This window comes from Camelus dromedarius, chromosome 36 (assembly GCF_036321535.1).
Source record: "Camelus dromedarius isolate mCamDro1 chromosome 36, mCamDro1.pat, whole genome shotgun sequence".
Classification (NCBI taxonomy): domain Eukaryota; kingdom Metazoa; phylum Chordata; class Mammalia; order Artiodactyla; family Camelidae; genus Camelus; species Camelus dromedarius.
In genome coordinates, this window is record NC_087471.1 from 12,721,776 (window position 1) to 12,735,530 (window position 13,755).

General features: G+C 54.7%; 1 protein-coding gene across 2 annotated transcripts in view; it reads left to right on the forward strand.

The window, feature by feature from the left end:
• The window catches only part of SH3RF1 (SH3 domain containing ring finger 1), a 107,131-nt gene that overhangs the window by 64,059 nt on the left and 29,317 nt on the right, over positions 1-13,755 (forward strand). For both annotated transcript variants that reach the window (XM_031442072.2, XM_031442073.2), the window contains exons 3-5: positions 1,662-1,937; positions 2,722-2,817; positions 13,178-13,465. In XM_031442072.2, the coding sequence (XP_031297932.2) occupies positions 1,662-1,937; positions 2,722-2,817; positions 13,178-13,465 (660 nt within the window). The remainder of the gene's footprint in view (positions 1-1,661; positions 1,938-2,721; positions 2,818-13,177; positions 13,466-13,755) is intronic.

Sequence of the window (13,755 nt, forward strand, 5' to 3'; positions counted from 1 at the left end):
CACGGCTCCTGCCCTGCGGCCCTGCGGTCCCTGCATTGTGGTGTCGTGCCGTCTGACACCCGTCCCTCCAGGAGAATGTCTGTGCCCCGTCCTCCGCAGGATGCAGCACTGGTGCTCCGTCGGGTGAAAAGGCAGAGCTCGGCCAGTGTTCCCCGGGCGGTGGATAAATGAGTCAGTCTGTGAAAAGCTGGAGCCCGGGAATGTTGTTCAGCAAAAGTCTGGGTGTGTTTGGTTTGCCGTTTATCCTCTGGACATAGTAGGCAGCCGTGACCCAGAGAGGCCAGAGGTCGCCTTAAAGTGACAGCTGGTGCACCAGGACGGGCACCCGCAGGCCATCGGGAAGTTTCCCGTTTGGTCTGTTTGGTGATTAGTTTGCCTGGGGCCACACACACATTTTAAAGCTGCCATTTAAAACCATAATGTGATCAGTGACACTGAAGACCTCGTCTGTTGGCACGTCAGCCTTGGTGCTCCCGGAGCAGGGAGGGGCAGCGTCGGGCCATGGCGTTCAGGCTGTGAGGTCTGCATGCCGGTGGTTACGGGGTAGAAGCTCCAAGCGGCGGCAGTGGGGACCGGGGACCGTCCCGCACGCACTGGCACAGGGTAGCCCCGTGCACACTCGAGGTCCCGAGGGGCCGAGGTCTTCTGCCCCCACCCCACCCCCAGTCAGAAGCAGTGGGAAACGTTTTACCCAAAAGTGTAGCTCTGATTCCGGTCAACCAGACTTAAGAGCAGTTAGTGAGCTAATGAACTGCGCTTCTCTGTAAGTTTCTCTTCTTGCTGCTTGTCACTTATCCTGTTGAGTAGAGTCACTAATATCAGAAATTAAGTTTTTTAGTTTTTGAATTTTACGCCTGGGAGGCTGGCTTGGCGTTTCCGTGTGCTGAGAGCCCCATGGAGTTAGGCTGCGGACAGGACACTGTCTCAGCGGGCGTGGGTGCTCTGCTGCCTTACTCTCACGTGATGTTGGTTTTGTTTGCTCTTTCTGGCAACGCACGCACAGTCTGTCTGTTTGTTTGTTTATTTGAAATGTAGTCAGTTTACAATGTGTCAGTTTCTGGTGTCCAGCATCATGTTTCAGTCATACATGCACATACGTATGTCCCTTTTCACATTCTTTTTCATTCTAGGGTACTACAAGTTATTCAGCATAGTTCCCTGTGCTGTGCAGTATAAACTTGTTGTTAATATAGTCTATATGTAGATCTATATGTTTATCTATTCTATATGTGAATCTCAAACTCTCAGTTTATCCCTTCCCACCCTCTTTCCCCCAAGGAGCCGTAAGTCTGTGAGTCTGTTTCTGTTTTGTAAATAAGTTCATTTGTGCCTTTTTAAGATTCCACGTGTAAGTATATCATATGGTATTTTTCTTTCTCTTTCTGGCTTACTTCCCTTAGAATGACAATCTCCAGGTGCATCCATGTCGCTGCAGATGGCATTATTTCATCCCTTTTCATGGCTGAGTAGTAATCCATTGTAAAGATATACCACAGCTTCTTTATCCAGTCATTTCACAGATAGTTGTTTATGTGATACTTTCTTCCTAGGGCAAAGCATGGATTTGTGGTAACAGTGATGATAATATAGATGAAATAATAGAGTTGAACTTTGAGACATTTTGGGCCATTCTTTCATGAAGACTCTTTTCTTTCCTCAAGGGGACACCTCAGCTACCGTGTGCCAAAGCGTTGTACAACTACGAAGGGAAGGAGCCTGGGGACCTGAAGTTCAGTAAAGGCGACATCATCATCTTGCGGAGACAAGTGGATGAAAATTGGTACCACGGGGAAGTCAATGGGGTCCACGGCTTTTTCCCCACCAATTTTGTGCAGATTATCAAACCGTTACCTCAGCCCCCGCCTCAGTGCAAAGCACTTTATGACTTCGAAGTAAAAGACAAGGAAGCGGACAAAGATTGCCTTCCGTTTGCAAAGGTAAAGTTAGATGGGGTTGTTGGCCGGCTCTTCTCGGGACCTGAATACGTGGGCCAGCACTCTCGTTTCCTTTTGCAAAGAGATTCAGTGGTTTTATGTGAACTCTGTCCCTGTGCTTCTTAAAACACCAGGGAGCCGTCTTCTCAGAGTCACGAAGACCGTGATTCTGTGCAGGGACTGATCTCTGTGGAAGGTAATTTTGACTGGTGCTCTGTGTGGTATCATTTTCGGATTTAGAGCCTCCGTGTAATTCTCAGCTACGTTTCAGGGCACATGTGTGCCACTCAGGGATTTTAATTCCCCGAATTATGAATTACAAAATGAAACATCATTACTTCTTTATTTTATATGTAAATTTCTCTGCTGAAAAACACACCAGACTCTATCCACTGAATTGATAAAATGCTTTGGAATTTTAAGCAGAATGTTGTGTTTTTCAGTAAAGAAAAGCAGTAGGCTATGCACTGAAATGAGTGTTTGGTGTATTATCAGGGAGAAGGGAGAGGATCAGAGAATCCACCCAAAATAGAAGTTCCGGGGGCCAGGGGGGATTTGAGGGTCTGAACGAACGAAGCAGGCGGCCCCTCGCGTGGAGGGGTTCGTGGTCGTCCAGCTGCCTGGCCTGAGAGGACGCCAGGCTGACTGATGGTGACCAGGCACTTCGCCAGCACCCCGCCTTCACGTCCGGGAGCTCCGTGTCCTCCCGCGGCCCGAGTCCCTCTGTGACGAGGGACGCTGGGGAAGCCCCTGGGGTCAGGTGGACTGATGCTCCTTCTTTCTTCAGGATGACGTCCTGACTGTGATCCGCAGAGTGGACGTGAACTGGGCGGAGGGCATGCTGGCAGACAGGATAGGGATATTTCCAATCTCCTACGTCGAGGTAAGTGGACCCTAGAAGCTTCCATCACGTTGGTGTTCTGTGTGGCCAGTCAACCTTGACGGTGCAGTTGGAGTGTTCAGCAGTCCTGGGATCGCGTCCTGTATCATTGTTGTATCTTAAAGCAATACAGTGTTGTCTATCAATGATGCCTCAATTAAGTGAGGAAGGAAAACAAAGACAAAAGCTTAGTCTATTAAACAAAAAAAAAAGGCCAGACAGCACAAAGCAGCAGGTGCCCCGTTCCAGACGGCTGGATGGGACTCCCTCATCCTGCCCTCCCGTTCCTGCCGACTCGGGGACAGTGGAACATGGAACGCTTGGACCTCTGTGCTCGTCCTCCGCTGAGAGCGTCTGCGAGTCTCGTAAATGTGCCCGCGTGCGCCCGTCCGCACCTGCGCTGCCTGCAGCTCTTCTGTTCCCTTTGGCAGCTTTGGGGTCAGGACGCTGGTGACGTTCCCGACGGAGATGAGAGAGGAGCGTGTCTGTTTGTTGACTCATTCCTTCTGCACCTGCCGCCTCTCAGAACCTGAGCGGTGGTTATAGCACCGGAGCCTCCAGGAAACACACTCGAGGAACCGCCTCCACCCCACCCCCCAGCAGGACTTAGCCGCCTCCCCCTTTAACCAGCTTTGCTCACAACGGTTGTGGCCAGCCTGACGCAGCGCAGTCTTCTTGGGAATTTGGATAAAGTCACACAGTTGTATTATTTTAGAGAACAACACAAGTTAAAACTGAAGTAGGAGGTTACAGTTTACATAGGGCTTCGTTCACATCATGTCTTGTAAACTTCCATGTCCTTTAGTCGTAAGAATTTCATGCCGAAAACCAAATAGAAGGCATTTTCAAGGAATGAAACCCCAGCCCAAACAGCCCTGCAGGGTTAGCTGAGGTCACCAATGGCTTCTAGGAAGAAGTGAGTTCTCAAGGGAGAGACAGCGCGGACTGTTTAGAGAATTGAAAGTAACTGTTGTTGTTGATGTCCGAGCATGTGCTGTAAGCATGTGAAAAAGGAAGAACCGTGTCACTTACGTCCCCGTCTTTTATCTGAGGCCCTTGTCCTGACACGATCCCAGGAAGGGAGACCGAAGGCATCGCAGCCAGCGTTCAGTCTCCCCGTAGACAGTGCGTTTGCCATGTTTCCATAAAAACCAGCGGTGCTGCCGTGTATCCATGAAACGTGCTTCAGACCACGTACGAGCCTTGAATTTTCTCCATAACCTTCAGGTGTTCCTGTTTATTGAAAAATTTTTTCCTCCTTTGAAAGCAAACAGCAGAAAAAAAATGCTCACGTCTCAGGTAGTCCTTCCTGTCCGTGACGCTCATGTTCCCCCTGTGGGCCGTGGAAATGAGCCGCGTTTCCGAGCCTGTGGGCGCTCTCTGTGAGGAGCATGGGTGGCGCAGGCTTCATGAGGAAAGCCTGTCTTTGCCTGTTAGGTTTCGTCAGTCCCCAGGCCAGCGTGCCCTGTGGGCCACACAGGGAAGGGCCATGTGCCGTTGTCACCAGACAGGTGGAGCACAGACATCCCCCCACCCCACCCCAGTGCGGAGCCACCGAGGGTCCCTCGGACTAACGTCCAGTCATCAGGGTCCTTTCCTCCGACGTCAGCTGGGAAGATCAGCCCCTGCCACGAGGGGAGGTCCTGCCACCCTCTGGCCTCTTCTCTTTCACGGAGCGTTTTCCTCGTTGGAGCCACAGTTCCGCCCGTTAAGACCAAGTGAACGAAGTCCCTGGGAGACTCTGAGCTTCTCTCTGATGTCAGGCCGTCAGATGGAAGTTTCCGGAAGGAGCGGGTCCCCTGGGGATCAGCGTGGGCTCAGCCTTGAGGGGAGGAAGGGGCAGGCAGGTTCCAGTAGTGACCTACCAAAATCTGGCCATCCAAGTGGCATCTACACTGTCTCACCAGGCGGTCTCTCATGGACCGAGGCCAGCTCCCCCCGGGAATCAAAAGTGGGTCCCTTTCCCGAGTAATGACTTTCTGGGAAACGTTCCAGGGCCCAGACCGGCCCCACTAAAAACAGACTGTGTCACGAACTTGATCCAGCTGTGAGCCACTTCCTCCCTCTTGGAGCCACGCAGTCACGTCTCCACCAGTGTTAGGAGCTGTGGCTTTATTCGAGGGCTGCCCCACTCGGTCACCCAGAGCTCCGAGACGGTGGAGGTGGCACGGCACGTCAGAGCGCCTGGCTCTGCTGGGTCCTGGGCCCCGAGGCTTGGAGCTCAGCTCAGGCCAGGGCCTGGAGGGCAGTGATGGTCCAACAGGAGGGTCTCAGCACCACGTCTCACAAGGAAGTGAGCTCAGTCCCGGGGGCGGCCCTTTGGCTTGTCACAGGCCTGTCTGCAGACATGGGACCCCCGACACCTGCTCCTGGCTTGTTAGTGGAAATGCCCGAGGAACTTGCCTCTGGCCGAGACTAAGCTGGACGGGCCGGGGCTGCGACTGTGGGCCTGAAGCAAGGCATCAGGGGTCGAGGTCCAGCCATGGAGCTAGGGGCTGAGTGTTAGTGGTGGGCGAGGGGAGAACTGGGTGGGGGACAAAGGGCGGGAGGGGGCTGCTAGGGTGGGGTGTCCTCCCTCTCCCCCTCCTCCTGCAGCCCCAGGACTGTGCCCACCTGTGTGGAGGGCATGGGGAAACGGTAGCCTGCTGACCGATGACCTCTGATTAAAGGACTCAAGTGTTCAGGGTTTGAGCAGAGGAGGAGAGTCACATGGGGGTGAGCAGGGAGAAGATGGCCTTGTGAGTGTCCTGGATTTCTGTCCCCCAGTCCATGTCCGGCCGTGAAGATTGGGGTTCTCTTGTCCTGATCACAGACACACTCCGTTCTGGCGAGTCTCTGATCAGAGCCACAGAGGCTGTGCCTTCTGTTCTGTTCGGACGAGACCCCCCAGACCTGAGCACGCTGGGAAGCGGTGAGGGGCAGACGTGTCCTGGGGAAACCCCGGGGCTTCTCAGAGACACCGTGGCAGGATGTGCATGAAAGGGCGTATCTGCCAAGGACGGAATTGTGAGGTTTTAAAAAGAAACCAGTTGCTTGCTTCTCTCTTCGTTCAAAAACACCAGTCTTCTGAAGAACAGGATGGGAGCTTTCACAGCCTTGTTAATTCGGAGCTGACTCACTCACTGTTCGTGGTCATTTGGACAAAAATGCCGTGATTCTTAGCAAGGGAACGCTCTGAGTGAAGTAAGCACTAAATACGTAATTTTGGACGGTTTGCAAACATTATTGTGTCCTGTAGGCTTATGATGAATTATGTCTTTTTGTTAAACTTGTCATACAATATTTTGATTCCCAGTCATTCATTTAAAGCATCACTTACCCAGTTTTTTCAACAACAGAAAGAGTTACTCAGCAGTTTTGCTGTGGATGTAATAGAAAATAATTGCACACGTGTGGGGGGGGGGGCTTGGCCTGGGGACAGCCGCCTCCTCTTTAGTTACGGCCGCAGGGAAGAGGGTTAGGTCTCGGCTCTGACAGGACGGGTCGGGTCGTCTGGGACAGGCCCGTCCTCCCCGCCTCACCCCCGCGGCCCCTCCCCTTCCTGCTGCACCTCACACAGCAGGTGCTGCGATCCTGGGGAAAGACTTGGACTCTGAACCCAGGTGGCTGGGTTCCAGGCTTGGCTGGACCACTGGCTGTTGGAGTGACTTGTCTCCTCACTTGTGAAATAGTGGGACACCCCCCGACTCTGCGCCGCGCCCGGGGGGAGCTCCTCCAGGGCCCGGTGTGCAGGGTGCCGGCCCCCAGGGTGAGCGGTGACAGTGTGTCCCCACGGAGCCGTTACTGTTGGTTCGTAGCATGTTTTATGCTGCAGCGTGTCGTCTGGGGGTGGTGACCGTCTCCCGGCGTCCACGCCCGAGTAGAACACGAGCCCTGGGCCAGTGTCCTGGGGTCTGGGTCACCCCGTCCCCAAGGTCCCTGCCCAGCCCCTGCCCATGCTCAGCCCTCAGTGCATGTTGGTTGAATGAATACATGAGCAACCCAAGGACCTTTTGAAGCGGCAGCAAGAATGACTGGCTTTAGACGTTGTCACCTACCACATCTCCTTGCTGGAACTGCCATCATCCCTGCTGAGGCACGTGTGTTACCGTCTCTCAGTGTCACGTCAGGATGTCACCGTCCTCAAAGCCCAGGTCTCTCGAGTGATCTTACGGAGATTTTTTTTTTAAATGAGGCTGGGCGAGTACTTGGCTCTGCATGGGTTAGGGTTTCTCTGGACCGCAGTCATGGTAGCCAGGCTCCGGGTCAGATGGGGATGCCCGACCGATCATCGGCAGTGCAGACAGGCTCCCTGTGGGAGATGGACTCCCGCCCGTGTGAGGTTATTCCTTTGGTCTGCTTAGAGCAGAGGTGGGGTGGCCCAGCTTGTCAGGATAGTCATTAAAAAACAAATTGCACACAGTGAACTGCCCATCTGTGAGGTGGAAGGGTGTTTTGTTCGCAGCGTTTACAACCAGCCCGTAGACAAACTTTGAGAGATACTTCTGTGGCCAGGGAGTAGAACTGTGTTGTCAGCCGAAGTCACATGCGTGGGCCTCTGGGAGCACGGGTGGCCTTGAGGGGGGTGACGGCTTCTGCTGCTGCGGGGTCGGGGCCCTGGGAGAGCCCGTCTGTGCTGCATGGAATTACGAGTGGAGGTTTGGGCGCGTGGTTTGAAGTTGCCAGGTGACCCTTGGAGGGGCTCAGGATAGCAGCGTTCACTGCTCCACTTAGAGTCTCTGTCCTGCAGGATCCTGAGGGCAAGGGTCAGATAACCGCCTTCAGTCTCGTAATCAGAGGGAGCTGGTTGAACAGCACAGGAACAGATTCTGTCATTTGTATTTCAGTTTTCTTTCGAATGAAAAAGTGAAACGTTCAGTTGATTTGAAGTCATTTTTGTAAACAAGAAATGTGGGAAAATGGGAGGGAAGCTGGAGAGAGAACTGCCATGTGCTTGGCCTCACGTCCCCCTTCCGTTCCACAGTAACTCGTATGAAATACACGTGGGGAAATTGTGGGACAGTCAGGAAGGCCATTGGTTCCCACGCTTTCTCGGTCATTTTGAGGTCTGTTAACTGTTGGGGACCCAGGGGCAGACTCACCCCAGCTCGCTCTCTGGCTGGCTGTGTGCAGCGGCTCTGCCGTGACTGCGGTTCCCCAGCGCCATGGGCTCTGTCCCCCGAGCGGGCTTCCGTGGTTTCTGAGCATCGTCACCTGGGCGTGAGTCATTGTTGCCTTTGGTTTTGCTGCAGAGACAGGAGGTAAGGGTGTCCCCTGGCTCGGGGAGGCACCATTCCCGCAGACTGCGCGGGGCGGCCTGACCGTACCTGGGCACAAAGGGGGCCTGGAATGAGGGAAGGGACTTTATTACACTCCATTGACTCCACGGCAGCCTTGCTAATTTAAGAGTTTCCTTTGTTTTCCGTCAGGAAAAACCTGAGATGGGTTAATGCTTATCGAGTGCTCGCTGCGTGAACGGGCAGTTTCCAGTGCTCGGGGTGGTGTTACAGAACATAAAAGTGCAGGTGTCCTGTGGCGCCTCCACACAGGCCGAGGGGCGTGACCAATTGTGTCTGACATCCACAGGGACTCCCCCCGGGGAATCCGCAAAGGCGTCCCCCTGCCGGGGCGCCCTGAAGGTGTGTCCTGGAATTGCTCCCCGCACAGCTCACCACGGGTGTTCCCACGCTCCCGTGTCTGGGGCAGGCAGCTCACCCTCCTCTGTGAACACTGTCCCTGCCCAGGAAGCCTCTCTCGCCTGATCCTCCTTTGCAGAAGCAAAACCAAATGGTCCTCTCCTCGTGCGTAACCTCCTTGGCACTTGCCTTGTGCCGTTTTCACAGACGATAATTACGTGTCTGCACAATTCAGTGTTTCCCTGGTTCCCCGGAGAGACATCTGACACACAGAGCATTTTTAATGATTTTATTTGTGTGATATAATCACATCCCAGAAGAGCTGGAAAGGAAACCAATAACCCTTGGTCCCACCCCGTTTCATTGTGGTAAATACCCTTCCTTCTTTTCCCCGTGCTCTAAGGAGACAACACGCACGAGTCCACCTTTCTCTGCCTTACTAGAGTTCAGCTAAACATCCGTTTTTATCACTGCGTAATTCACATTCTCGGAGCGAAACCATAATTTAGTTCATTATTTTTCTATTTTTTGAACAAGTTAAGCATCTTGTTTAGGGACACAGAGCCAGCTGTTGAGAAGCGAATGGGATCTTTGTCCAGCATCCCGTGCAGGCCCAGACCCTGGCCGCCGGAGCCCCAGAGCGCGTGGGAAGATGGAGCCTTCCTGGGGTGGCTGCAGACTCCCTGTTACCACCAGGCTGCGCTTATGCAGTGTCCAGGACGCTCTGATTTTTCATCTAGAACAATGACCACTTTTCAGGCTCTGACACCTCAGAGGGTAATATCCAGAAGTGATGAACTATTTAGCAGTTTCAAGTATTGAAATTCAGCAGTTTCACCAGAGGTTGCCTTTTATAAGGCAACTGAGAAACTGCAGTTAAAACCAGTATTTGAAAGGCTGAGGTTTTATTATTTGACATTTTTATTATATAACTATTTACATCCTAAATTTGATAGTAAGGCTTTTTAAGAAGCCGAGTGTGTTCATTTTAATTAAGCAAGAATTGAGTCCGGCCTCGTGTCCTGAAAGGGGCTGCTAGCGTCGCACGTGTGCGTCTGTGACGTGGCAGTGAGAAGCATCTGGGTTACTAAACCCACAGAACCTGCTCCCTGCAGTGAAGCAGACGTGTCACAGGAAGAGTGTTGGGAAGTGGGGGTGGAGCGGTCGCCCCTGGTGACAGGCGTCACGTGTGCGGAGAGGACGTTTCTCTGCAGGCAGGAAGGGTGGTGTCCTGGGCACACTTGCAGAGTCCCCGTGTGTCCTTCTCCCATTCTGATCCCCCCCAGTACCCACCACCCCCAACACACACACACACTCTGGGCTCCAGGGTGGGGGGGAATTCTCATTCACCAGTTTATTAACTGATTACACATCAACGTGGAATTTCTGGCAGTGTGTCCTGTGCCATCAGCACATTTTTACATAGAATTTAATGGCAACTCCGTGTTCTTAACCTCCTGAGATGCATGTGTATTTCTTGTGTTGCATTCCCACATCTGGCAGTGAGGTCCTCGACCATAAAGTGTGGCGCTGGAATGCGTCCTTTGGGTTTACAGACGTTTCTCACTTGTGTGCATTTGGTGAGCAAGTACCCGGTAGAAAGAAACACACAGGAAACCTCGGGTCCTGGTGGATCCAGTGAGCGTAGGGGACCGATCCGGCCCAGTCCTAGGTCAGCCCCCGGGCTGTCTCCTGCGCACGGCGATCAGACTCCGCTGGTCCAGAGGTGCCGCTGTGGCTGCCCCCCGGCCTTAACCTTTGGGCTGGAGCCTCCCTCCTGCTCGCCCTCCCCAAGCAGCCTCTGCTCACATCTCATGCTGGGGGTGGGGGCTCTCCCTCCGCTCCTGCCCACCCGCCCCACTGGGGCTGGGTCACACGGAAATGTACAGAGGAGAATGGCCAATTCAAGAAGCAACGTGGATCAGCCTCAGAAATCACACGGAGTGCCGGAAGCCGGACGTGGGCGATCACGGGGAGTTCTTGCCTGACGCACGTCTGTCTGAGCTCCTCCGGGTCGGGGACGGTTTCTCTGCATCGAAGAGCCCCAGCACGTGGCATGACGGCTGCACATAACAGGTGCCCAGTGTACACTTACTTCCATGGAACATTTAAGAACGGAAAAGGGCACGAGGAGAGTAGCTTCCTGTTGAGAAAAACTGCAGGAAACACAGGGAGCCCTGCTTGACTTGTCAGGTGTTGCACGGAGCTCAGCGTGTGGAACCCTGCGCTGTGAGCACGGCGGTCACTGTACCCGGGTGGGCTGGTGGGAGCGTGACGGCCGTAACGTTTCAGACCATTTCAAGGCAGACGCTGCTAAGGAGCCTGTGGTTTGACCCCAGCGTTCATTTTCTCCTAATGGCAAGTCAATGAAACAGTTTTCTCCTCGTATTTTTGGCCTCCACGGGGAGGATGTCTCACCTCCTTCCTTGGTTCTTATTCAGTACCCACTAGGGCCGAGCTGATGGTCCTAGTCCAGTGCTCTGGCAAGGTCGTGCCTTTGAGGGTCTGGGCCCTGGGGTCCAGGTGCGCTTGCCCCGGAAGGGGGCAGCCCAGACCAGTCCCCTGGCATCGCGGGAGCTGGCTTGCCATCTGGCTGGGTGCTCTGTGTGAGGTGAGGGACGGAGGAGCTGTTCCATCAGCTCTGTTCCAGGCCCCTCGTCCCCAGCCTGCGCAGGGAGAAGGACCCCAGCACCACACGGTCTGCCGCGGTTTCCTGAGCTCTGTCCCAAGGCCTGGGCCACTCCCGCCATGAAAACAAAACGTGGCATTGCCACCTTGGGCATTCGATTCTCCTGGGACCCCTCAGAAGGCGGGGTGGCCGGGCGCAGGCAGGATCTGTGAACTCTGGGTCTCCCGGCCACGGGCCGTGATGGTGCACCGCCTGGCCACCCGTGGAGGGCAGTCACATCTGTGTCTCTCACGGCAGAGCCGCGGCCCTGGCTGCACTGGGGTGTTGCTGGATGTTCCTGGGGCGTCACGCCCGTAAGTATCGAAAGTTCTCGCATGGGAAGATCCTTGGAATCTGTGGGAGGGGTAGGCGCGTGTTTGAAAGCAGCACTTACTTACGAGTAGAGACCAGCAGGCCAGGTGGCGTCCCCGGGGGGCCCCAGGGCCTCGCTCGTCACTTCACTGTCGTCTGGAAGCACCAGCCACGGGGCCACCGCCAGCAAGCTTCCTGAGCCCCTTGTGCCAGAGCCCTTCCTCGTCCTGAAGTGTCGCCGCGGGGATCGCCCTTCTCCCAGGCGACGTCGGCGTCCGCGGGGCGAGGAGGCCTGGTCTGACCGGGATGTGTGGGGGGAGCGCTGGTGGCAGAGGCGAGTGCTGGCGTGGGGAGCGCTCTGCCATCCTTGGCGTCCCCCACGCTCCCCTTGGGGGGCTTACTGCTTGTCTCCTCCGTGTTTCCCAAGAGGCTGCCTGTGCTCAGTGTGTCCCATTGTTGGAACATCCAGGTGAGTCCCTGTGCGGCTGCGTGTCAGGGAGGCTGTGTGGAAACGCCCTGCTTTGTCTCAGGGAAAACAGAAGCCGGCTCTCTCCCCTTTCTTGCTGGTTCCCAGTCCCAGGCAAGCTGCTGCTGCTTTTTTGTTTAACTGAAGTCGGTTTACAGTGTCGTGTCCATTTCTGGTGTGCAGCGTCGTGTTTCAGTCATACGTACACATATACATTCCTTTTCATGTTCTTTTTCATTAGAGGTTACTACAGGATACTGAATATAGTTCCCTGTGCTGTGTAGTAGAAATCTGCTGATGTATTTTATATATAGTGCTTAGTATCTGGAAATCTCGAACTCCCAGTTTATCCCTTCCCACCCCCTTTCCTCCCTGGTAACCATGAGTTTGTTTTCTGTCTGTGAGTCTATTTCTCTTGTAAATAAGTTCATTTGTGTCTTTTTTTTAAGGATTCCACATATAAGTGATATTATATGGTTTTTTTATTTCTCTGCCTTACTTCACTTAGAATGATGGTCTCCAGGTCCATCCATGTGGCTGCAAATGGCATCATTTAATTTTTTAATGGCTGAGTAGTATTCCATTGTACAGATATACCACAGCTTTTTACCCAGTCATCTGTCAGTGGACATTGAGGTTGCTTCCCCGTCTTGTGTGCACAGCTTTTGCCAAACCCCTGTGCCCTAACTTTACACTCCAACGACTTTTCAGACAGACCAGGCTGACTTGCCAGCAGGACTTAGATTTCATGTCTCACCCCATCATAATTCAGAATGTGAGCACAAGAAAATAATGGCACAGACACGACAAGGATCTATCAGGAGTGCCCCCAGTGTGGGTGTGAGGCTCTGTGGGGCCTGGGGGGCAGAGGTGGTTCCTGCGCAAGAACGTGAGGCACTCTGCGTGGATTTGTTCCCTGGACCCACCCAGATGGGCCCTGCAGGCCCCGCGGTGCTCTGAGCGGAGGCCCCCGGCAGGCAGCGCCCCCTTCCCCTCACTCTGTGTCTCGGCAGTGGGCGGAAGCACGTCTCCGTTGGCTCCTGGCAAAGTTTGACACGAGCCGTTCTGACGATTCTTGAGGGGAATGTTCTTGACCTTGTCGGTGCGGCCCTGGAGCAGTCTGCCCTGATTTAACACGTGTCTGTGGTGTGGGCGCAGGGCCGCCTGGGTGGAGGGGGACACCACCGTGGGAGGAGTGGCACCTGCATGTGCAGACGGGGACGCGGCGCCGCCCGGCTTTGGGCTCAGCGCTCTGAGAGCGGACGCCCACTACCCTCTCACTCCTTCTCTGTCGGTTCGCAGTTTAACTCGGCGGCCAAGCAGCTGATCGAATGGGACCAGCCCCCCGGGCCGGGCACGGGGGCCGGAGAGGGTCCCTCAGCCACCGCCCCAAAGCAGCCAGACGCTAAGAAGAACACACGGAAGCGCCACTCGTTCACGTCGCTGACCACGGCGGGCAAGTCCACGCACGCCGGGCAGCAGCGCCACTCCATGGACATCAGCCCCCCGGTCCTCATCAGCTCCAGCAACCCTGCAGCTGCCGCACGCATCGGCGAGCTGGCTGGGCTCTCGTGCAGCGCCCCATCTCAGGTACACCCCATCTCAGGTACCCCCTGTCTCAGGTACACCCCGTCTCAGGTACGCCCCATCTCAGGTACGCCCCATCTCAGGTACGCCCCGTCTCAGGTACCCCCGTCTCAGGTACCCCCGTCTCAGGTATGCCTCGTCTCAGGTACCCCTGTCTCAGGTATGCCCCATCTCAGGTAAGCCCCATCTCAGGTACGCCCCGTCTCAGGTATGCCCCGTTTCAGGTATGCCCCGTCTCAGGTACCCCGTCTCAGGTATACCCTATCTCAGGTACCCCTTGTCTCAGGTACACC